This window comes from Amphiprion ocellaris, chromosome 22 (genome assembly GCF_022539595.1).
Source record: "Amphiprion ocellaris isolate individual 3 ecotype Okinawa chromosome 22, ASM2253959v1, whole genome shotgun sequence".
NCBI classification, from domain to species: domain Eukaryota; kingdom Metazoa; phylum Chordata; class Actinopteri; family Pomacentridae; genus Amphiprion; species Amphiprion ocellaris.
Window position 1 is genome coordinate 23,265,940 of NC_072787.1, and position 25,802 is coordinate 23,291,741.

General features: G+C 36.8%; 1 protein-coding gene across 2 annotated transcripts in view; it reads right to left on the reverse strand.

Moving 5' to 3' along the window:
• Positions 1–4,275: 4,275 nt before the first annotated feature.
• LOC111568988 (E3 ubiquitin-protein ligase RNF31-like) overlaps positions 4,276–25,802 on the reverse strand; it is a 30,895-nt gene continuing 9,368 nt past the window's right edge. The window contains exons 12-24 of one of the 2 annotated variants that reach the window (XM_055007250.1): positions 25,268–25,609; positions 22,493–22,678; positions 21,048–21,254; positions 20,684–20,857; positions 18,092–18,190; positions 16,431–16,520; positions 16,224–16,338; positions 15,383–15,495; positions 13,680–13,793; positions 12,151–12,199; positions 11,908–12,004; positions 10,608–10,773; positions 4,276–4,302 (exon numbers count right to left, since the gene is read on the reverse strand). In XM_055007250.1, coding sequence (XP_054863225.1) covers positions 4,291–4,302; positions 10,608–10,773; positions 11,908–12,004; positions 12,151–12,199; positions 13,680–13,793; positions 15,383–15,495; positions 16,224–16,338; positions 16,431–16,520; positions 18,092–18,190; positions 20,684–20,857; positions 21,048–21,254; positions 22,493–22,678; positions 25,268–25,609 — 1,764 coding nt within the window. In that variant the 3' untranslated portion in view covers positions 4,276–4,290. Of the gene's footprint in view, positions 4,303–5,011; positions 6,304–10,607; positions 10,774–11,907; positions 12,005–12,150; positions 12,200–13,679; positions 13,794–15,382; positions 15,496–16,223; positions 16,339–16,430; positions 16,521–18,091; positions 18,191–20,683; positions 20,858–21,047; positions 21,255–22,492; positions 22,679–25,267; positions 25,610–25,802 lie in introns of those variants that run through there. The other variant, XM_055007249.1, reaches the window with a different exon arrangement.

The following is a 25,802-nucleotide window of genomic DNA, read 5'->3' on the forward strand; positions in this document are numbered from 1 at the left end:
AAGATATGAAGTTGAAGATCTGGATGGAGGTTGATAAAAGTTGACCTCCCTTCATTTCTCTGGAGTCGACTCCATGGATTTTATGGATGGTGGTTAAAGACCTGCTCTTCTAGTGGTCTTCCTTCTAGTCGCTGTAAAAAGTCAGTCCATCCTGGCCGACTTCAACACCTCTTCATGACAACTTGTTCTGCCTCTGACCTGGTGGAAACTCCAGAAACTCGGGAAAACCCGTGGAGACTCGAAGAACTCGTGGAGACTCGAAGAACTCGTCGGGTGGGGGAAGGTGTGGTGGGTGGTGTGGGGAGGTGGGGGAGTAGAGGGGGGAGGCCGCCACCCACCTCCCCACCTACTCTCCGCCCTGACTCCACCCAGACTCCGCCTTGGCTCCACCCATGTGGTGACTTCAGCAACTACGATGACAAAGGGACGACGAATTTATTTCTTTGTATCTGATCTGTAGCTCAGTGAGTTAAGGATTTGCCTATGGAGCTGCAGGTCGCTGGTTCAAGACCAGACACTTCTTAAATTTTCTCAAAATCCTGACAAAGACAAAGAAAGAAAAAGGCCGGTGGCGAGTCTTGAACCTGCGACCTACCGCTTGGTAGGCTCTCGTCTTATCCTCCTGAGCTACTCGCTCAGATACAAATTCTTCTTTTTTTTGCGCATTTATCATCTATTTTTTGTCGTTTTCGAGTTTTTTTTTAACTCGAGTCTCGTCTTGACCGTTTTTCTCAGGAGGTTGGGCTTCAGCCTTTGAGCTGGAGGGTGGAACCCTCAATTCCAAGACTTTCCAAAGCCTCCACACCTCCCGAGTCCTCAGGACCTGAGCTTTCACACAGTCTGAGGGCTGAAATTTTCTAAGTCCCACAGTAGTTCTCTGTTAGATTGAACTTTCAGACAGTCCACGGACTGATATCTTCTAAGTTCTTGAGTAGTTCTCTGTTAGTTTGAACCTTCAAACAGTCTGAGGACTGAAGTTTTAAAAGTTTCTCAGTATTTCTCTGTTAGTTTGAACTTTCTGGTTAACAGAAACCTTAAAACTTGTAACCATGAGTCTTGATTTCACATTTAGACCAGCCATCTGAGTTCTTCTCAGACCTTCACCTGTGGGTTTTTTAGAAATCTTCAACAAACTTTGATTCTTCTCACTGAACAGTAAAGTTTGTGGAGATCAGAAGGTAACATTAGTTTGATCAATGCCTTCAACTACTAGTAGACTTTATCTGGAAAGCAGTTTTCTGAAATGAGTTCTTAGTAAATCTGTCCACGATCAAACCAAGAACATAGAAAGAGGAAATGTTTGAAGAAACAACTTGATGTTTTCATTTCAGACTAGAAAACACTTTACGAACTTTATCTGTTTTTGCTCTTTTTCCTTGTTTTATTGTCTCTTCTGTTTAATTTGATCTTCTAAAGTCTAACTGGTGTCTTTTCAAATGTTTTGTCTTTAGTTTGATTCTTCTTAAATGTTTAGTTTTGCTCTTTTCTCACCTTCTATTCTTTTCTAATGTCTGATTTGATTTCCAAATGTTTTGTCTTTTTAATGTTTAATTGTTTTTTCAAATGTTTTATCGGCTTGTTTGAAAATTTTCCTTTTCTTTCCCAATGTTTAATTTTTCGATTAAATCTTTGTTAAGGTTTTTCTTTTTAAATGTTTTACCACCTTTTAATGTTTAATTTTCTTTTTAAATGCTTCATTGTATTTTCTGTTTAATTCCTATTTAAAGTTTTATTGTCTTTAAGATTTAATTTTCTAATTAAACATAAAATTTTAAAGGTTTTAAAGGTTTAATAATCTAATTAAATGTTTTGTATTTTTTAAATGTTTATCTAAAATATTTCATCTTTAATGTTTAATATTTTTGTTTAAAAAATTTTGTTTATTTTCATAATTACATGTTTTGTATCTTCTGTTTAATTCTTATTAAATATTTTGTCTGTTTAATATAACTTAATAGTATTTAATGTTTAATTTTCTTTTCAAAAGTTTTATTGTATTAAATGCTTTTTCCTTTAATTGCTTTTTTAATGTAATTTATTTCTTTAATCTTTTTTTCTGTCAAGATTTTAACCCCAACCTTAAAAATTAAACAAACCCTTAAATCACAATGAAAATACTTCTGTTGTCACAATCATGAGTTAGTCAATTATTCACTTGATCAATTCAACTTTATTTGTTTAGCACCTTTCACACAGATTACAAAACTAAACAAGCAAAGAGAAAAAAACTATGATTAAAACTATGACTAAAACTCAAACACATTTAAAAAAAAAAAAATAATAAATTTAACATGGTAATAAAATATGTTGTGTCCAGGGGATGGAGGGAGTTTATTGACGTATATTTGGGCTCACATGGTAAATCATTTAAAATATAAACTTGATATTCAGTCTAAAGAAACTGGAAACTGCAGAGCGACAGAAGAACCAACAATATCTCCTGTTTTCTCCTTTAGTGAGTCGACTCTTCTTGTGCTTTCAGACCAAAGAACTACAGACTCTTCACAACCTGCTCAAACTCTTGGTACAGGACCTCACCACACGGGTCAAGAAGGTTTCTGTCTCATTTCTACTCTGAAGCTCACCTTCTCCTGCTCAAACTGCTGACAAATGTTTCTGCTGCTCTAAAGTCTGGTCTCCAGAACTTCCTAAAAACTCTCAAAGTCTCTTCTGCTGCAGGTTGCTTTGTAGAACTGTTCCAGAAAACCTCACTAAACCACATGGAGGGGCCTCAAGATAGTCGTCCAAATGAAACCATACAAAAACCAAACTAGCACAACCCAAACGCTAAAGTCTCCTGCAGCCTACCACAGAACCTCTTTAAACAAAGAATTAGGACAGGAACTCTTACCTTCTGGACAACCAACAAACAAGAATACAGAATGTGTCTGACCAAAAACCTCTAAAGACTCACTACAGCCAAGATAAAGACACAACTCAGCTGCACCAAATCCACTAATCACTGCACACATTAGCACCATGTGGTAACTGTGGCTAAAGAACCACATTTACCAAGACAACTATCTGGTACAAAGCTCCTGAAACACACCAAGAAACACATTAAAGACGATTTTACTGCTGGAAGCTGCAAGCCAACGCCTAAAGAACAAACTAAAGCAATGGAGCCAAACCCAGATCAGTGGTGAAGAGAAACAGAGGAAATGTTTGTCTGCAGCTAAATAAAGCAGGAAGACACTGAGCTGCTCAGGTGTTCCTGATAACACCAAGCTGCCACCTGGACAGCCAATAGGAACACAGCTTCCTGGAAGTCCAGAGGGCTGGCTTAGTGAAGGAAATTTTGTTTAAAGTTGAAGCAGAAAGTGAACAAAGAAAGTTGAAAACCACCTTCTGATACCTGAAATCTCTGAGTTTTCACACAAAGAAAGCCTGAATATGTCAAACTGGTTCCATAGTAGAACCATCATTGTTGCTCAAAAAACATTACAAACATAGTTCAGCTGAAAATATTAGTTTTTGTCTTTTTTCTTTTCTTTTCTTACACTTACAGAAATAGTTTGATTGCAGTGATTGCCTCAAAAGGTTGTGCAATAAAATATTAATATTAATATTACCATTAATATTACCATCATTTTTGTCCAGGCCTGTTTCATGAGTTTATTTTTTAAAATAATTCTGTTGAACCACTGTTCAAAAGCAATGTCTGATTTTCATTGGTTAATTTTCATAGAATTTTTATTATTACTTTTGTCAGATTAAAATTATTTCTGTGACCATTGTGGGTTTTTCTTTCATTAACCGAGGGGTACCAACAATTTTGTCCATGTATGTATACCAGTAAAACTTCACTGATCTTTATGTGAATGTTCTTAAAGAATATTTTAGAGATGAATGATGACAGATAAGGGGACATCCTCTCCTGAAGATGTCTAAAATTGGACTGAAACGTCATAGTTTAGTATGTCATCCAAAATGTCTCAAAATCATCATAGTTTAGAATGTCGTCCAAAATGTCACTAAAACATCATAGTTTAGTATGTCGTCCAAAATGTGGAAAAAAACGTCATAGTATAGCCTTTGGTATGAAAAAAACGGCATCATATACATCGTATATTGTACAAATAACAAGTCAAAGGAAAGAGACATACATTGTGGAATTGTAGTAATTGTGGGCTGACTGATTTACTGATTAGCAGTATTTGATTTTTTACTGATTTATGGTAATAAATACATTTAAAAATGGCGCTACTTTGGCTCTGAACCTTTATCTACTTGTAGTCGCTCTGTCTTCTGGAGTGATTTGATTGGTTATACGTCATGAATAAAACTCCTTTAACTTAACATCTGTAAACAAAACAAAAACTTATTAACAAAGTTTTCTGTTAGAGTTTGTGTTCTTCTCTTCTAAGTTTAACTCCAAGATTTTAAATACTTTCATTTACTGCAAATGAATATCTACTCCAAATGTCTCACTAATAATCATTATCAGCCTTAAAAACCCACAAAACACCCCTCTATACTGGACCACACTTAGTACAGTCCGGTTCCCCCTTCTATAAACCTGCTTGGAATCTTCCACTTCCTGTTTGTCAAAGTGGCCTTCTACCTGGACAGGTTTTGTTGGAGCTCATGCAACAAACATTTTGGGTAACTGCACTTTAATATGGATGGATGACACTGAATTAGAGTCTGTTTTTATGAGACTGAGTTAAGATATGTAGCTCTGTCATTAAATAGGAAATTATTTCTCAGAATTCACAGAGAAAAGTCTGAAATGTTTGCTAAGTTGGCGTCCCACATGTTCTTTGGCTCAGTTAAGCTAACTCTCTCCAACTTCTGGATCTCTTGAGTTGCTTGTTGTTAAATTATCTTGCTAGAGGTGCTGAAGCTCAGAAAGTCTGAGATGTTTGTTCAGAATAAGCTCATTCTCAAGTCTTATTTGAACTGTCCTCTTTTGTTTGAACTTTCCCTAAACTTAGGAGTTAATGACAGAGCAGCACATCCAGACTCAGTCTCATTTATGTAGAGATTAAACTTCAGTGTCATTTATTGATGTTAAAGTGCAGTTTCTCAAGTGTTTGTTGCACATGCTCCTGACCAAAGCAGTCCAGGTGGAAGATGATGTGAAGAGAAAGCTCCAGAGGATGAATATCACACATTTACGTTGGAAATAAATGTCCTTTAATTAGACATTGTCATGCAAAAGTTGGATTTCCCTTTAATGATGTTCAAATCTTTGTTGAGTGTTTTGTTGATGTTGGTTTCTAAATGTTTTTTGACACTCGGCCCCAAAGATTAAAACCTTTTACGGCTCACAAGCTGCAACAATTCACACATTATCAACTATCTTTCTGACTAAACTAAGATAAAAAGTGAAAAACTGCCTGATTCCTGCATCATGAATGTAAATCTTTTTGGTTTTTATGACAGTAAACTGAATATATTTGGGTTTGACATTTTATAAACCAAAACAAGAAATGAATCACTGGAGAAAACAATCAACAGATTAATGGACAAAGAAAATGTGTTTTCCAACATATATGGCTGAATTACTCCAACATTACAAGATACATAGAATTTTAATTCAATTTTATTCATATAACGCCAATTACAGGTCAAATTGCCTCAAGACGCTTTATTTTTATATATTTTTTGTCCAATTTGAAATATGACAGTAAGAAATTTAAAGCTCTTGACTAATCCAATTTATTATTTGTTTTTTAAGAGACTAATGGACAATTAAAATAAGTTTCTCCACTAAAACTAATAAACATGAGGTGAAATAGAAGGAAGAGTTTTAAATACTGCAGTCCCACAACGACAAGAATAAAGTTTGTCAACAAAAAGTAAATCTGCTGGTGGATTCCGTTAAAGTCCTAATAAATGATAATAAAGTGTGATACTAAAGGTTTGTGGTGCTAAAAATGTCCAAGTAAAGATATCAAGTTGAACATCTGGATGGAGGTTGATAAAAGTTGACCTCCCTTCATTTCTCTGGAGCCGACTCCATGGATTTTATGGATGGTGGTTAAAGACCTGCTCTTCTAGTGGTCTTCCTTCTAGTCGCTGTAAAAAGTCAGTCCATCCTGGCCGACTTCAACACCTCTTCATGACAACTTGTTCTGCCTCTGACCTGGTGGAAACTCCAGAAACTGGGGAAAACCCATGGAGACTCGAAGAACTCGTGAAGACTCGAAGAACTCATGGGGCGGGGGAAGGTGTGGTGGGTGGTGTGGGGAGGTGGGGGAGTAGAGGGGGGAGGCCGCCACCCACCTCCCCACCTACTCTCCGCCCTGACTCCACCCAGACTCCGCCTTGGCTCCACCCATGTGGTGACTTCAGCAACTACGATGCCAAAGGGACGACGAATTTATCTTTTTTTCATCTGATCTGTAGCTCAGTGAGTTAAGGATTTGCCTATGGAGCTGCAGGTCGCTGGTTCAAGACCAGACACTTCTTAAATTTTCTCAAAATCCTGACAAAGACAAAGAAAGAAAAAGGCCGGTGGCGGGTCTTGAACCTGCGACCTTCCACTTGGTAGTCTGGCTTCTTATCCTCCTGAGCTACTCGCTCAGATACTAATTCTTCTTTTTTTTGCGCATTTATCATCTATTTTTTGTCGTTTTCGAGTTTTTTTTTAACTCGAGTCTCGTCTCGACGGTTTTTCTCAGGAGGTTGGACTTCGGGCTTTGCGCTGGAGGGTGGAACCCTCATTTCCAAGACTTTCCAAAGCCTCCACACCTCCCGAGTCCTCAGGACCTGAGCTTTCACACAGTCTGAGGGCTGAAATTTTCTAAGTCCCACAGTACTCCTTTGTTAGATTGAACTTTCAGACAGTCCAAGGACTGAAATCTTCTAAGTTTCTGAGCAGTTCTCTGTTAGTTTGAACCTTTCGACAGTTCGAGGACTGAAATCTTAAAAGTTCTTGAGCAGTTCTCTGTTAGTTTGAACCTTCAGACAGTCTGAGGACTGAAGTTTTAAAAGTTTCTCAATACTTCTCTGTTAGTTTGAACTTTCTGGTTAACAGAAGCCTTAAAACTTGTGACCATGAGTCTTGATTTCACATTTAGACCAGCCATCTGAGTTCTTCTCAGACCTTCACCTGTGGGTTTTTTAGAAATCCTCAACAAACTTTGATTCTCTTCACTGAACAGTAAAGTTTGTGGAGATCAGAAGGTGACATTAGTTTGATCGATGCCTTCAACTACTAGTACACTTTATCTGGAAAGCAGTTTTCTGAAATGAGTACTTAGTAAATCTATCCACAATCAAACCAAGAACATAGAAAGAGGAAATGTTTGAAGAAACAACTTGATGTTTTCATTTCAGACTAGAAAACGCTTTACGACCTTGATCTGTTTTTGCTCTTTTTCGTCGTTTCATTGTCTCTTCTGTTTAATTTGATCTTCTAAAGTCTAACTGGTGTCTTTTCAAATGTTTTGTCTTTAGTTTGATTCTTCTTAAATGTTTAGTTTTGCTCTTTTCTCACCTTTTATTCTTTTCTAATGTCTGATTTGATTTCCAAATGTTTTGTCTTTTTAATGTTTAATTGTTGTTTTTTCAAATGTTTTATTGGCTTGTTTGAAAAATTTCCTTTTCTTTCCCAATGTTTAATTTTTCGATTAAATCTTTGTTAAGGTTTTTCTTTTTAAAGGTTTTACCACCTTTTAATGTTTAATTTTCTTTTTAAATGCTTCATTGTATTTTCTGTTTAATTCCTATTTAAAATTTTATTGTCTTTAAGATTTAATTTTCTAATTAAACATAAAATTTTAAAGGTTTTAAAGGTTTAATAATCTAATTAAACATTTTGTATTTTTTAAATGTTTAATTATCTAAAATATTTAATCTTTAATGTTTAATATTTTTGTTTAAAAAATGTTGTTTATTTTCAGAATTACATGTTTTGTATCTTCTGTTTAATTATCTTATTAAATATTTTGTCTGTTTAATATAACTTAATCGTATTTAATGTTTAATTTTCTTTTCAAAAGTTTTATTGTATTAAATGCTTTTTTCCTTTAATTGCTGTTTTAAATGTAGTTTATTTCTTTAATCTTTTTTCTGTCAAGATTTTAACCCCAACCTTAAAAATCAAACAAACCCTTAAATCACAATGAAAATACTTCTGTTGTCACAATCATGAGTTAGTCAATTATTCACTTTATCAATTCAACTTTATTTGTTTAGCACCTTTCACACAGATGACAAAACTAAACAAGCAAAGAGAAAAACTATGCTAAAACTATGACTAAAACTCAAAAACATTAAAAAAAAATAAATAAAAAAATAAAAGATTTAACATGGTAATAAAATATGTTGTGTCCAGGGGATGGAGGGAGTTTATTGAAGTATTTTTGGGCTCACATGGTAAATCATTTAAAATATAAACTTGATATTCAGTCTAAAGAAACTGAAAACTGCAGAATGACAGAAGAACCAACAATATCTCCTGATTTCTCCTTTAATGAGTCGACTCTTCTTGTGCTTTCAGACCAAAGAACTACAGACTCTTCACAACCTGCTCAAACTCTTGGTACAGGACCTCACCACACGGGTCAAGAAGGTTTCCTTCTCCTCATTTCTACTCTGAAGCTCACCTTCTCCTGCTCAAACTGCTGACAAATGTTTCTGCTGCTCTAAAGTCTGGTCTCCAGAACTTCCTAAAAACTCTCAAAGTCTCTTCTGCTGCAGGTTGCTTTGTAGAACTGTTCCAGAAAACCTCACTAAACCACATGGAGGGGCCTCAAGATAGTCGTCCAAATGAAACCATACAAAAACCAAACTAGCACAACCCAAACGCTAAAGTCTCCTGCAGCCTACCAGAGAACCTCTGAGAACAGAGAATCAGGACAGGAACTCTTACCTTCTGGACAACCAACAAACAAGAATACAGAATGTGTCTGACCAAAAACCTCTGAAGACTCACTACAGCCAAGATAAAGACACAACTCAGGTGCACCAAATCCACTAATCACTGCACACATTAGCACCATGGTAACTGTGGCTAAAGAACCACATTTACCAAGACAACTATCCAGTACAAAGCCCTAAAACACACCAAGAAACACATTAAAGACGATTTTACTGCTGGAAGCTGCAAGCCAACGCCTAAAGAACAAACTAAAGCAATGGAGCCAAACCCAGTTCACTGGTGAAGAGAAGCAGAGGAAATGTTTGTCTGCAGCTAAATAAAGCAGGAAGACACTGAGCTGCTCAGGTGTTCCTGATAACACCAAGCTGCCACCTGGACAGCCAATAGGAACACAGCTTACTGGAAGTCCAGAGGGCTGGCTTAGTCAAGGAAATTTAATTTAAAGTTGAAGCAGAAAGTTAACAAAGAAAGTTGAAAACCACCTTCTGATACCTGAAATCTCTGAGTTTTCACACAAAGAACACCTGAACATGTCAAACTGGCTTCATAGTAGAACCCTCATTGTAAAAACGTCATAGTATGGTGTGTTGCTCAAAAAACATTAGGACCCGACTGTCTAGGGTCGCCGAGGAGCAACACAAAAACAGGACAAACGCTGGTTTCCAGGGGGCTAGGAGGATATTTATTTGAAAGGGTAAGTTTACAACAACACAACATGTGAGCAGAAAAATCACAGTCTGTCTTTAGTTCAGTTGAAAATATTAGTTTTTGTTTTTTTTCTTTTCTTTTCTTACACTTACAGAAATGGTTTGATTGCAGTGATTGCCTCAAAAGGTTGTGCAATAAAATATTAATATTAATTTTACCATTAATATTACCATCATTTTTGTCCAGGCCTGTTTCAAGAGTTTATTTTTTAAAATAATTCTGTTGAACCACTGTTCAAAAGCAATGTCTGATTTTCATTGGTTAATTTTCATAGAGTTTTTATTATTACTTTTGTCAGATTAAAATTATTTCTGTGACCATTGTGGGTTTTTCTTTCATTAACCGAGGGGTACCAACAATTTTGTCCACGTATGTATACCAGTAAAACTTCACTGATCTTTATGTGAATGTTCTTAAAGAATATTTTAGAGATGAATGATGACAGATAAGGGGACATCCTCTCCTGAAGATGTCCAAAATTGGACAAAACGTCATAGTTTATTATGTCGTCCAAAATATGAGAAAAACGTCATAGTTTAGTATGTCGTCCAAAATGTGGAAAAAAACGTCATAGTTTAGTATGTCGTCCAAAATGTGGAAAAAAAACGTCATAGTTTAGTATGTCGTCCAAAATATGAGAAAAACGTCATAGTTTAGTATGTCGTCCAAAATGTCACTAAAACGTCATAGTTTAGTATGTCATACAAAATTGGACAAAACGTCATAGTTTAGTATGTCGTCCAAAATGTGGAAAAAAACGTCAGAGTTTAGTATGTCGTCCAAAATGTGGAAAAAAAACGTCATAGTTTAGTATGTCGTCCAAAATATGAGAAAAACGTCATAGTTTAGTATGTGGTCCAAAATATGAGAAAAACATCATAGTTTAGTATGTGGTCAAAATTCTTGTAAAAATGTCATAGTGTAGTATGTCGTCCGAAATGACGACTTTATTTTTTTGTCCATTTATATATTTGATCCAGTATCGCTACTTTTTATGTTTATGTGATGTCATACTAGTGTCTCATAGCACAGTACATGAATCTATGAATCTGGGTCAGTGTTCTACCTTGAGCAGTCTGGCGTGGTAGACGTTGTCCTCCTCGTTGTCAGCTCTCTGTTTGTCCACCAGGTATCTCTCACAGGCCCGAATCAGCTCGTGGGGCTCGTAGAGCAGCGCTGGATCCAGAGAGTGAGCGTTGATCAGGCTCACCAGGTATTCTCTGTAGTGTTTCCTGCAGCCGCAAACACACAACTCACTGTTAGGAGGCAACTCAAGCAAAGCCTGGAGAGAAACTCTTGCAGAGAACTTCAACTCTCTGAACCCTAAAACCTTAAGTTACAGCATTTTATCAGTACAGTAACAGTAAGAGGCTCCACCTGGGAGACGTTACTCTTCTGTCACATAAAATGTAAATAATAACTGCTTTAAATTCTTTTTAAAAAGTTTTTGAGGTTAAATTAGTTCTCAAAGCTTCGATTTAAGTAAATAACATACAGATTTATCTCTATCTTGCTATAAAAATGCTTGAAGAGCTTAAGCTTAATTTTTTTCCTGATTGAAGAAGAGCTGTGTAGCATCTTCAGCTTTAAAACATCTGTACTGAATTAAAGCTTTCATTCTGTCTCATAAACAATGCTAACTCACCCCAAACAAGTTCATCTCAACATGTTGCTGGATAATTAAAAAACAGGCCAACAAGGAAAGACTGAACATGAGAAACAGCAGGAGCTTTGAGCCTGGCTCTTAGTGAACATTTGATTTCAGCTTTTTAAACTTCATTTACATCTCAACACACCGCAAGAAATGACATTTAAAAGGCTTGACACGGCTGAGATTTAGTAAAGAAACGGTGACAAAGCGACAGGAATCCCTCGTAGCAGCTGGATCTGCAGCTTCATAGTGAGTTTCTGCTCATTTTTTTTAGCTCTCTGGCGAATTCTCAGCGCTGTTTTAAGAGGTAAAGCTCAGCCAGAGATCCACAGGTGATGACATGGAGTCAGATATTTCCCTCAGGAGAATAAAAAAAGACCAAAAAATTAAGTGGATATTGCACTTAGACACAAATGTGACTCCAAATCACTGGTGATGTGTCTCTTTAAGTGCTAAATGAGCTGTTCTGCTGCCCCAAAGTGGGAAAAAGATCATTTTCTGCAGGTTTAAAGAAGGATTGATTAAAGTTTTGACACCTTTCCCTTCTGGAAATCAAAAACTTTTCCCAGTTTTTTTGCAAACTAAGGCTCCAGTGCTGCTGCAAAAGTGCGCCTACACTCTCTACAGTCTCATATTTTAGATATTTTTTAAGCAGCAGCAGTTTTTACGATGATTCATGTGCCGTTTGTCTGTGATTCACAGATTTATTACTCACTCGCAGAGTCCAGCTTGTCCCGGCTGAGTCTGGATGCCGCACTCTGAATCCTCCGGTGTGCCGCCTTCGTCTTTCTGCTCGATCACACCACAAGCATCTGCATTGAAGGAAACAAAAAACTATATCAGAGAAGTAGTTACACACTTAAAAAACACTTTTTTGTCTGTATTCCAGCTTAACTAGAGAACTTGGGGACAGCAAAAGGTGAATATTTATAATATAATTTAAAAAAAGCTGTTTTACTTGTCTGAGTTCCATTGGAGGGATCTGTGTTGAAGTCCACACCGCACCTCTGAGGGGAAAAGAAATCAAAAAACACACTTTTAATTTCTACTTTTTACTCAGTCTGGTGATCATACAGTTAAACTAGTGTAGAATATCTCAGAAAACCACAGAAGCTCTAAATATTTATCTGCAGCAAGTAGAAGATGTGAAAAATCTGCAACAAAAACATTTTTTGTTAGAAAGTGGTTTTCCAATTTCCTTTTGGCAGAAACACAGTGGTGTTTTAAACATAACACTGGTTTCATTGACTTTTTGGACATTTTAAGACACAGGCTTCAACTATACAGGCCTCTTTCTTTGTCATTAAAATCCAAAACGCTTCATTAACATGCTCCAGATCAGCGGTCTCCAACCTTTTTCGCACCATGGACCAGATTCAAGCAATTTTGTACGGATCGGTCATCGTGCACGCAACAAAGTGGTCTTTATGAACTGTTTTCAGTCTGGAAAATTGTATTTACTGAGTTATGGAAGTCATTTTTGGCCATGTTTCATGCTCACAATGATCCGAAATTCTAGTTTTCAAAGATTCTCACACGAGCGTACAACCACATTTGCAAAAATTGAGTTTTTTTTGTCAAATTTTTGCTGTTTTAATCAACATTTTCTGACGATTTACTTCATAATGGCCATAAGTTTGTTGCGAAAACACAGTTACTGACTTCATGGTCACTAAAAGCACACAGACTAAATGTTAAATCAATTCCATCCATGGGCCGTGTTTTTTATTTTATATTTTTGACGAGAATAAAATCGAAGTCCAAAAAAATAACCTTTTATTTTTTATTTGTATGCGTCTGAATGGGATTCATGAATGAATAACAAAGTGATTGACACATTTTCCAATTTTGGATTCTCAACTGAATATAAAAAGAACAAACTAACACAGATTAACCTTAAAGCTCTTCTTTTTTAAGTCACTTACTTACATCAAATGAGCACACGTGTGTGTTATGCATGTGTACGTTATGTATGGATACTGAATTGCGTGACCTAAATATTTAGCAGGCAGCGGGAATTGATGGGACTCAGAAACACCCCCACAATTTAATTTGAGTAATGTTGCTAACAGACAGACGGACAAACCAACGCTGATCGTCACATAACTCCGCCACGTTCCTTAGTGGAGTAATAATGATCTTTTTTTTTTCTTTTTTTTTTTCTTTTAAAGGGGTTCTAAACAAATAAAATTATTAGTTATTGCTAAATATTTTCTACTGCATTAAGAATCTCTCCAGAGACGTTTATTTTTTATTAATTTTGGCAGATTGACGGCTTCATTTAACATCAAGGGCGGGAAAAAGGCACAGACAGGAAGACAATCTAGTCATTTTTCAAAATAAAACACCCCACAGACTATGCCAGAAATAAAATATGAAATAAACCGTTTCTATTCTCTCTGTGGGACCACTGCTCCAGGTGACCTGTAACTCTCTGAGACTCCACCTCTGGCTTTTAACGAAACAAACAGGATGTTGTGGTTTTACCTGCAGCAGCGCCTGCAGCCTGTTGGGCTCCCAGTCTCGGAGGTAGAAGAGACAGTCTCGAGGGTGGTGAGCGTGAAGGCCATGGTAGCTGCACTGAGGCGTCTTACACACCGTCTGCAGCACAGAAAACAACACAATCAGACCACAAATCAGCGAAGAAGATGAGGTTTAAGTAACATCAAAAAAACATGGCTAAACTCTGCATCCTTTCCAGAAGTAACAGTAGATTCTGGTCCGATTCTACAAATGATTTACAGTCGGATTACAAACCTCCCGAGTTAAATGAGGTTTGATAATTCAGCCATGTTTCAAGCTTTTATGGCAAAAATCTGATTCATTTTAGTTGCTAAATCTTAGAAAAAGCCGATTTTCGTAGTCTTACATGACAGCAAAATGATTATGTTTGGATTCCAGGTGGTTGGCTGAACAGAACAAGGCATCAGATGTATTTATAGGAGTTTTACTGACCTAAAACATGAGTTAAACATTAATGAACAACAGGACGGACTGTACATAAAGCATGACAGATGGAAGATTTGTTCCACTGTTTGCTCTTAACTCCAACTAACTGCTGTCTAAATACTGATTTAGTCATTTTTCCAGATGTCAGAAATGTACAGCAGAATGTATGCAGAAATCACACAAACATGTTTTTATATTTGGTTTGTTTACACTGCTGGTAGAACACAGATTATTCTACTGGTTTTATTACAGAGAATAACTTTAGTTTCACTTTGATTTGGCCAAAAATTAAAGCCCTGAATGCACTTCAATACAATATCATGATGGAATATATGAACAGCTCTAATGTGCAGCTGATCAGTAAATTAAATATATTAACAGTTTTCTACCAGCATTAATGTCTTGTAATATTTGCAGCAGCAGCTTTTAACATCATAATATTCATATTTGTTACTGTTTTCCATTAAAACCAGTTAACCCTCGTGTCGTCCTGCGGGTCAAAATTTACCCGATTTAAAGTTTGAAAATGTGGGAAAAAAAATTTATCTTCACAGTAAAACTTCTGATGTCTACATTTTTCAACATTTTTGGGAAATCTTTGAATAGTTTTTTGTGGAAAAAAAGAAATGTTAAAAATGTTTAAGAACATTCACAAAAAATCAAACAAAATCCAGCAAACTTCGCAGGATTTTGGTTGATTTTTTGTGAATGTTCTTAAAGTAAATATTAGAAGTTTTACTGATATATATGGAATCACTTTAGATATTTTTAGGATGTTTTTTGGAAGATTTTTACTCATTTTTTGAAAATATTTACAAGAATTTTCTTGCCAAATTTTTATTTATTTTTTTTTAAACTTTTAAGGGAAACTTTTAAGGAATTATTGGAATTTTCTTCCTGAAGGTTTTGCAAATTTTCAGAAATTTGGGCAATTTTTTTTGCAGAATTTTTGGATTTTTTTCAGACAAGGAAACAATATTTTTTGGTGCCCGAAAATGAGGACAACAGGAGGGTTAACTGAAGCAGCTGCAAATGATCGGTTCATTTTGATGCAATAAACGCCTCACTTTATGTGAACGTGCACAAAGTTTGAAGCACAAAATCTGAGTTAACAGAACGTTGATAACCACCGTCACGATTCCTGTTATCTCTCACTGGGGCTGTAGTGTTTGTCGAGCAGATTCACAGAAAGAAAGTCTGCATTTTGTTCGCTGAGGAGCTTCTACTCGTCTGGAGCTCACCTTGTGGTAGGGGTTGTTGCAGCCGCTGCAGAACTGGTATCTGCACTGGGAGCAGCTGAAGTGCATACAGCCGCCTTTGGTCAGAGCGTACTGGAACCTGCAGTGAGGACAAGCTGCAAAAAAAACAACAATAAACTGGTGAAGTAATTTAGAAGCCAAAAGAAGGAAAAATATTGAATTATTGGACCATTATTAACAAAATATAACCTTTAAGCAGCATTTTAATGTAATAACGGCTAATATGAAGCTGCTTTTTGAACTTGATTGTGTCTCTGAAGCTTGCAAATCTTCAGTTTACGTAGTAGCAAGTGGCAGCCTGGTACACTGGACTGCATTAAACTATAAATATTACTATTTTGCCTCTTTGAAGCATTATAATAGGGTAGCCATGATATTTAAAAATACAATTACAACCTTTCTGGTGTTTGTATCTCCAGTAGTTGTCAACTTACTGCAGCGGAGACGAAGATAAAGTGGAAATAATGTAGTTTAGTAGAAATATATAAACCTATAAGCCCATATATTGTCATCAAACTGCTTATTTTGTTCCACTAACAGTCCAAAAATCCAAATATATTCAGAATATTATCACAGAAGACAGAGAAAATCAGTCATTTAGAAGCTAAAAGTAGTAGTAAAGGGGAAATAATCATGTTTAGTAGGAATATTTAAACCTATATTGTGTTTTTTTTTGTGCTGAAATCAAGAAGAACAAACCCAGAAGGGAGTCAGCTGGTGACGGATCACATGTAAACAGGGTGGCGGGTGAGGCCGACCGACACACAAACAGAAAACTGAAGACTGAAAACTGAAAATCGTTGCGGTTTCCTTGAAGACTCACTGATGCCGTTGTCTCTCAGGTATCCGGCCAGACCCTGCCTCTGGTACTCAGGGTCGTTCTCCCTCTTCCACTGCTGGAACTGTTCGCAGGTCACGTCCTGGTGCTGAGGCTCCCACTGGGAAAACACAGATAGTTCAGAGCCTCAAGGCCGAGCTTCCTCCCTCATTTCTGAGATAACGCCGACGGAAAAACGAGGATTGTACTCACGGGTTTCTTGCACTGAGCGCAGAAACTCTTGCGGCAGGACGGGCAGGTGACCTTCAGCTGGTCTCCGTCGTTGATAAACCCGGAGATGCACTGATTAAAGTGGGAAAAAAAATCACATTTTAGATGTTTAGGTGCTTTTGTCGGCTCATTTTCACAGCAAAAGTCAACATAAAAGGAAGAAAAATTACAAGAAAGGCAGCATTTTACAACATAAGACAACAAATGGGTTGTAAAGCTTAATTAAAATGTTATTCAGGCTTATTTTGAGCAGTAACTGACACAAAATGCTAAAATATAAAACAAATCACTGAGTATAAACTGCCTGCAGTTTAATCGTAACATAAAATGTGTAGTTTCTTCTTTTCTTAACAAGATTAGGAAACTATTTATCCCTACTTTTTGACAAACAAATAGAAAGCCAGTGTAATTCAGGGACTATTTTCTGTGGCGGATTAACACATTCTGGTGCTTTAATGAATAACAGTTTCTCCAGAGTTGATCTTAATCTATTTAAGTCCTTTTAACAACACAAGAAACACAATTTACAGCCTGTTTCATGATCAAACTATTAAAAGTAGAGCTTCAACTGGTGATTATTTGAATTCTTGATTGCTCTCTTTACTAATCGAGTCGTCGTTTGTTCCATAAAATGTCAAAAAATACTTAAAAATGTCCAATATAGCGTCAGTTCATTGCCATAGAGGAGGAAAAAAAACAGAAAATATTCATAATATTCTTTAAAAAAAAAAATACTGATTAATCAGTTTAATTGATAAATCTTTGATGTTTTATGCAGACAATTAATTTTATATTCAGATTTTGCTAGTATTTCCTATTAGTTCTTATTATTTGAGCTAAAATGATTGATCTGTTACATTATTATGAACATTTTTACAAATTTTAATAATCGTTCAGGTAAATATTTGATGGTTTAAGCTTCTTAAATGTGAGAATTTGTGACATTTTATTACAGTAAATTGAATAATTTAGTATTTTACACAAGAAAGGGCTTGTGATGACATTAAGTTGGGCTCTGAATTATTATTATTATTATTATTATTATTATTATTATTGAGAGAGTGAACAATAACGAACAACTATTTTAACAGTCAATTTAACCATTTCAGTTATTTTTAAGAAGCAATTATCTTTAATTTGGAGGCTTTTGATCGGACAAGCTGCACAATTTCTCAATATTTCATGGCCCAAACAATTAATTAATATAACAATCTGCTTATTTTTTAATGATAAAAATAATCTATAGAAGCAGATTCAACACCCGAACTACATAATTATGGTCCTTATTAATTTAAATCATTAAGATCATGGATGGAATAACCAATTAATAATTAATTTATATAAAATTACTGTTATTTATGCAGCACATTCTTCATTTTAATTAAGATTAATGTTGCTATATTAAAGGTAAAGACCCTACAATATTATATGCTGTACAAATATACTAGCTAATTTAGCGTCCAAATATGAATTTTATTTAACAAATCGATGTTTCTCCCTCCAGATTTATTCACAGTGAACTCCAGCACCAATAACTGAGCCTGAAATAAACCAAAGCAGCTAGAGGGAAGTAAGAACTAAAAGCTGGTATGTAAATTATAGGCGGAGGAGGAAATCCGATTGTGAAATCTGATTAAACTCACGTGGCAACACCAGAGGAACTTGGGGTCGTTCATTAGGGCGTGTTCAGTCAGCTTCTGGTGGAACAAGGCGTAGACGTCGCCCTCCAGACAGTCCCTCAGCTGGAAGATGAAAACAAAACAGCAATTATCAACAGTTTTTACAGAAAATCCAGCACATCATTCTTACAGTTACATCCCTCAACGTGCTGTAGTTGGAGTCATTTCTTGTGTTTTGGTCCTAGTTATGTTATTAAACTTCTATTTGACTCCCTTCAAGTACTGACATTAATTCATTTTTTAAACAAAATACACATTTCCTCTCTCTGAGTGAATCAAACTGTGTGAAAATATTGGATTTCGTTTGTTTTACTGAGCCCATATTGTGCTTTTTGAGGGTTTTCCCTCTGATTTAGCTGTTTTTGCACATGTAAAAGGTCTACAAACTGACAAATTCTCACTCTTTTCTGTCTCAAACAACTCGTTTTAGTGCCAGTAAGGTTTACTGACGTCAGGAGAAGTGACACCGACAGAGCAGCAGTTCATGCAAGCAATGTCAGCATCAGTTCTGAGGATTTTCTCTGATCTTCGGGTTTGTATTGCAACGACTCGTCTGTTTAGTCACGTCTTAATAGACAGTATCTAACCCTGACCAGAGCAGAGAGTCCTGACATTTCTTCCTCCTACAGCGTCTGCCTGTCAGAAGATGATTTAGGACGACGTCAGCTAACAGCTGCAAGGAAATACATTAAAAAGAGTAATTCTTGCTTCACAATGTCTAATATTCTTCTTTTAGAATTTATTCGACTTGACTTATGGCGGTTTTTCATTGTTGATTAATCTGTTTATTATTTTCTCAATCATTTTATCAGTTGTTTGGCTTCCAAAGCCTCAGAAAATGGTAAAAAATGTCAATAAAACCACAAGATAACGTCCTCAATGGCTTGTTTTGTCTACAACCCAAAGGTTTTCTGCTTACTATCATAGAAGAGGAAAGAAACCTGAATATAATCAGTGAATTTAGCCTTTTTTGGCCCTAGTTATGTTATTAAGCTTCAATTTGACTCTCTCCAAGTACTGACATTTTTTAACAAAATACTCCATGTCCTCTCTGAGTGAATAAAACTGTGTGAAAATATTGGAGTTTGTTTATTTTAAAGAGCCCATATTGTGCTTTTTGAGGGTTTTCCCTTTGCTTTAGCTTTTATTGCACATATAAAACATCTGCAAACTGACAAATTCTCACTCTTTTCTGTCTCAAACAACTCGTTTTAGTCCAGGATTTTATTCTGTTTTCATTTGCATAGCTCCTGCCTTCATTCTGACTCGCCTTCACACTTATTTCCTCGCTAAAACTGCTTCTGATAACTCTACAATGTCTCAGCCACGAGCAAAACACAGCAAATGTTCTGCTGTTGGCTGCAAGTGACCACAAGAGTCTTCTAACAAGGTTTGGTAATTGTTTCCTGCTGGTTTTACAAACAAACAAGAGAAAACAGAGCTTTTACATCATGTAAAATAGTATTATTTGAGGAAGAATCTTGTTTAAAGCTAAATTAATAAATATTAATTAATGATTAAGGCTTGTCTGGATGCATCCAAGAATCGGCAAAAACACCAGATCCTCACTTTTCATCCTCTTTTTAAGCTTTAAGTGAGACTATTAACATTTTTGGAAGGAAAAATACTAATTTTTACAAATATAAAGCAACTTTAATGAGCAAAAAAAATCACAGCTTTGCTCAATTCAGTGCACTTTTGTCATTCAGAAAATGTGCCCTAGTGTTAAATTAAATGAAGAAATAGAAAAAAATCCTGCACCTTTTAATGTAATTACTTTCTTTTGCAACTTTGCAATCATTTAAAAGATTATTATTTGAGGAAGAAACTGGTTTAAAGCTAATTTTTCAGGCTGGTCAGAAATTCTGTTGGAAACTTGCATAGAATAAAAGCAAATATTAATTAATTATTAAGGTTTTTAGCTCGTTAAAGGACAGTTCTGGATGCATCCAACTGCTACTAATAGATGGAGAATTTGCAGAAAAAAATAGTGACATAATTCACATTTTTGACTGAAAAAACCCTAAATTTGTCAAATGAAAGGATAACTTTATAAGCGATTAAATTAACTGTTGCTCAGTTTAATACACTTCTGTGGTTTTGTGGCTCGGAAAATGTGACTCAGAGTTAAATTAAATCAAGAGTTGAAAAAAAACTACAGTTTTAATGTAATTACTGTCTTTCACAGCTTTGTGGTCATGAAAAAGATTATTATTTGTGGAATAAATCTGACTAATGCTATATTTTCAAGCTTCTGTTGGAAACTTGCACAAAATAAATGCAAATATTAATTATTGAGTCACGTAAGAGATTATTATCTGTGGTGGAAATTAACTTTTAACATAATTTAAAGATAAATTCTCAGGTCAGTTAGTTGAAATGAAATAAAAGCTAAATTGTGTTTAAAAGCAAACACTTACTGATGATTAAGGGCATTAGTTTGTTAAAAGACACTTCTGGAAGCATTCAAGTGCTTTTATTTTCTCCGATGCCCATCAGATTTTTTGTGTTTATTCCATCGCTATCGCCACATTTCCACGCTTTCTCTTGGCTCACTTGTATATCCAGCGTGGAGAAGTAGCTGTCCAGCTGCTCGGGGTCGTTGATGTCCGGTTCGCTGCAGACGGGACACACCATGTCTCGGATGTGTTTGTCTCTGACGGCGATGGTGAAGTGCTGCCGGAAACAGTCGTGGCAAACGGAGCACTGGCAGGACGTCAGAGACTGCATCTGGAGAACGACAAGGAGAGGAAACCGTCCACTTTATGGGTCTGACGCCTCACGAAACTGAACAGAAGCCTTTAAAGTAACTGTTGTGAGCCCAAAATGAGATTCAGCAGATTATTTTGGAGCCTCGAATGTTTGCAGAAACACATTTACGGAACAGTTTTCGTGATAAAACACGCTAAGTTTTACCGACCTTGCCACGAGGGAAGATGCTGAGACAACAGGGGCACTCGTTGTTGAGCAGACGCCTGATGAAGTCCTTGTCGTGCGACTCCTTGACGGCCTGAACCACATCCTCCAGGGAGTAGGTGACGTCCGGCTCCTGCAGCAGCGACAGGACGAGCTCGCAGCGCCCCCAGCTGGGCAGGTTGTACAACGCCAGGAGACGCCTGCACATCCTCTGAAGGGACGACATGGAAAACAACAGCAAATAAAATAAAGAAAAATGCATTTTTCATCACGAAAAAACACGATCTGCAGTTTCCAAACACAGGGGAAATTAAATCTGTTTACATACAATTTACTAAATACATTAAAATCTATATTAACCTTCGTGTCGTCCTGCAGGTCAAAACTGACCTGGTTTAAAGTTTGAAAATGTGGGAAAAAACATATTTTCACAGTGAAACTTCTGATGTCCACATTTTCAACATTTTTGGGAAATCTTTGAACAATTTTTGGTGGAAAAAAGAAATGTTAAAAATGGTTCTTAAGAATTGTCACAAAAAATCCACCAAAATCCAGCGAATTTCACTGGATTTTGGTTGATTTTTATGTGAATGTTCTTAAAGAAAATATTAGAAGTTTTACTGATATATATGGAATCACTTCAGATATTTTTAGAATTTTGTTGGAGACTTTTTGCTTATTTTTTGAAAATATTTACAAGAATTTTTTTTTGCCAAATTTGGGGGATTTTTTGGAAATAAAACTTTTGAGGGAAACTTTTAAGAAATTATTGGAATTTTCTTCCTGAAGGTTCTGCAAATTTTCAGAAATTGGGGGGATTTTTTGCTGAATTTTTGGATTTTTTTCAGAAAAGAAAACAATATTTTTTGGGGCCCGTAAATGAGGACAACAGGAGGGTTGAAAAACGTACATATTCATGTGTTTTCCTTCAAGAACAGCTGTTAATATACCAGAACTGGGCCGCCAGAAAGGGTAAAAATGTTATTCTATTTTATTTCCAGGGGAAAATGACTAAATCGTCTGTTTGTTTCCTGCACTTGACTTGTTGCTTTCATGCCCTAGGGTTAAATGAAGCTGTCAGTCTGCCAAAACTAACAAAAAACAAACATCTCTGGAGAGCTTCTCGATGCTGACACAGAAGAAAAAGTAAATAAACGTTGTTAGCCTCGTAGCAGAATGGCCTCAGTCATGTTTCAAGGTTTTCAGAAAAGAAGAAAAAACACATTTTTCAGCAACCATGTAAGAAGTTTTTATTAATACTGTAATAGTGAGGCCAAAATATGACAACAAGGCTAACGATCTTTAGCAATAAAAAGTAATTTTATTTGTTTAGGACACTTTTTTTCACTTAAAACAAACATAACTTTTTTGTTACGTGCGCCATGATCCGTCTGTAGAAAATGATCTTGCTTGAAACCGGTCTGAGGTGCTAAAAGGTGTGAATCTAACCTGTTTGTCCGGGTGTTTGGGATCGATCGGTGGCTCCGGCTGGTCGGCCCAGATGCGCTGGTGGAAAGGCTCCAGGACGGGGCGCTGCAGCAGAGATAGAGCCCCCTTCACCTCACCTCCGCTCTGCCTCAGGGCCTCCTCACACTGGGAGACATTTCTGAAGCCCAGAGAGTGGAGCTCCCTCATCTGAACACAACAAGAGACGGAAAATCACAGTTAAATGTCACATTCTGGACTCATTATGTTGGACAAATGTTTTGAGTTAACCCTCAATAATGTGCAATAATTTCGATCATTTAGATTTACTATTCTAGTTTTCATTAATGCGTGGACTCACGTGAGCAATTATGACAAATTCTATTTAGATCTGAGCATGTGTAGATTTAATTTGAGCAGTTGGAGGTTTGAAGGTCAAACACTTCATTTCTTGGATTCTTGCACCAATTTATTCCATTTCTGCATCCATTTAGAGTTAAAACGTCTATATTTAGGTGAAGCTGAAGCAACAGGTGACCCTCCATGTGACATTTATGTTTTTATGTGACCATAAATAGTCATCCTCTATATTTTTTTATAGTTTTCTTTGTACCAGGACGGAGTTTTCTACTCATTAACCAGAGTCCAGAGGTCTATCCAACGCTGCTTCGTCAACCCACCCTGAGCAAACCTCATCTGAGTTATCTACGAGGGCCGGAGACTCTCAGGAGACGTCCTGGTTTCTGTAGTTTCTCCTTAACCCTTAAATGCCTATGTGGGTCTAAAATGACAAGGGGAGGTCGTTTTCTTGCAATATCTTTGTAATGAAAAGTTTTTAAAATTTCATATTCCAGCTATTCCTCAAAAAACATGTTTTGATATCATTCCATTTAAATTTTTAAGTTCCCTTTTATACTTTTATAGAAATTGTAATATTTGTATTACTACTCAAAGCTCTTTATCACTGATAATATCATACAAGAGGTGATGGAGGGACGGAGAGCAGCAACAGCTGGAGGAAAAATGTCAACAAAATGGATGTTGACATTCTTCCATTGCTGTTCTGTGTAATATTCTTCTTTTTCAATTATCAAAATGTGTTATAAAGTGAAAAATAAAATTATTTCAAACAAGAAATCATTCTTCTGTGGACAAAAATATAATACAAACAATAATACAAATTACTATTCTTAACCAAAATGACAAAAAAATGGCATAAAAACACATCGGTTCTTATTTTTGACCCACTTATGGAAGAGTGTAGGGTAAAAAAAAACCTGCCGGCGCCACATGGTGTTAAAGTTCACGCCTGAATAAAGACAGAAATACTGCACGGAAACTGACTTCTTCCTCTTATGGTGGCAGCGGTGGGCAATTTGAGGCCAACAGGTCAAAACCTCTTCTTCTTTCTGACCATATTTGTGTTTTATCAGCTGCTGCATGTGACCAGGTTTGTTTTATTAACTGTTCTTCACTCATTTGCAGAAATAAAGCTTTGGAAAGTATTATTAAACCACTATGACCACTGTTTTCTGACTCTTTAAGTGTTTTTGTGAAACCATGCTGCATTTTCTTCTTACAGTTTTAAGGTTAAGTGACAAATTTAGGTCAAATTATCTGTTTCCTTTATATTTGCACAAAAGAGATGTACAATTTGACACAGTTCCAGTGTCAACACATCATATTTCTAAAATAATTCATTAGATATATTGAATTCTGAGGCTTTTTCGTAAAAATTTAATCATAAAAATTGAATTTTAGACAATATTTGGTTGCCTGACTTCAGCAGTTTGATAAGTTTGCAACCACAGCTTCTGCACAGTACAAATTAGACACTATATTCATTATTACTGATTAATCAGCTAAGTATTTTCATGTTAATTGAATATTTAATTAACACTATGCAAAAAAAGCTGAAAACACGTCTGTGTTCTAGTGGTACATTGTGATAGCTAATCATGCTGAAAGGCTAATTGATGATTAGAAAACCATCCATCCATCAATTTTCTGCTGCTTATCCAGGATTGGGTTGTGGAGGCAGCAGGTGAAGCAGGTCGTTCCAGACGTCCCTCCCCCAGCTACACTTTCTAGTTCTTCCTGGAGGATCCCGAAGCGTTCCCAAGCCAGATGAGATACATAATCCCTCCAGCGAGTTCTGGGTCTGCCCCGGGGTCTCCTCCCAGCTGGACATGTTCAGAAAAACCTCCAAAGGAAGTCTCCCCGGAGGCATCCGAATCAGATGTCCAAACCACCTCAACTGGTTCCATTCGACACCAAGGAGCAGCAGCTCTCAGGATGTCTGAACTTCTCACCCTCTCTAAGGCTGAGACCAGCCACCCTGCAGAGGAAGCTCACTTCTGCTGCTTGTATCCACGATCTTATTCTTTCAGTCACTACCCAGAACTCATGACGTACATGGATGGTAAATTGAGAACTTCTCCTAGTGGCTCAGCTCCCTCTTCACCATGACTGCTTGGTACAACGCCTACATTACTGCTGCCACCACACCAATCCACCTGTCCATCTCACGCTCCATTTTCCCATCACTAGTGAACAAGATCCTAAGATATCTGAACTCCTTCGCTTGGGGAAGCAACTCCAACCCAGAGGGAGCAATCCTCCGGATTCCAGCGGAGAACCATGACCTCAGACTTGGAGGTGATGATTAGAAAACCCTTGTGCAATTATGTTAGCACAGGCAAGTGTGAGTTTTCATGGAAAACATGAAATTGTCTGGGTGACCCAAACTTTTTAACGGCAGTGTATGTATTTTCTTTTCTTATGAGTGAGTTTTCCTACCTTGACCTGTCGATCTCTCAGCAGCTGTCTCACTGCTCTGTCGGTGTCGCCTCCAGCTGCCAACCAGGCCAGCTTGGCCTCGGCTCTGGAGAGCTTCATGCCGTCGCCGGCGGCGTTCTGGCCGCTCTGCTTCGCCTCCCCTCCGTCTCGCTCCACCTCCGGCTGCGTCCCAGCGTTCCCCGTTCTGTAGTTCAGCTGGACGGATTCGGCCATCGCGCAGATTTCTTCCAGCAGGTGAGGAAGCTCCGACGTCAGCCAATCACAGGGGTTGACGTTGCTGCCGCCGCACACGCATAGAGCGGCGTACACTTCCTCCGGGCTGACGTCTCGCTTCTCTGCTTCCTGAGGGTAAAAAGCAGGAAATATCTTAGAGAATTTAAATGATTCGTCAGTTATTTGACAAACAAAACTAATTAAGTGAGTCTTACTATGCATTTTTCAAGAAAAAAACTGCAAAAATTCCCAACTTCAATGTTCAGAAAACCAAACACCAATCATGCATGTTGTCTCATAAAAAAAAGAAAGAAAGAAAGAA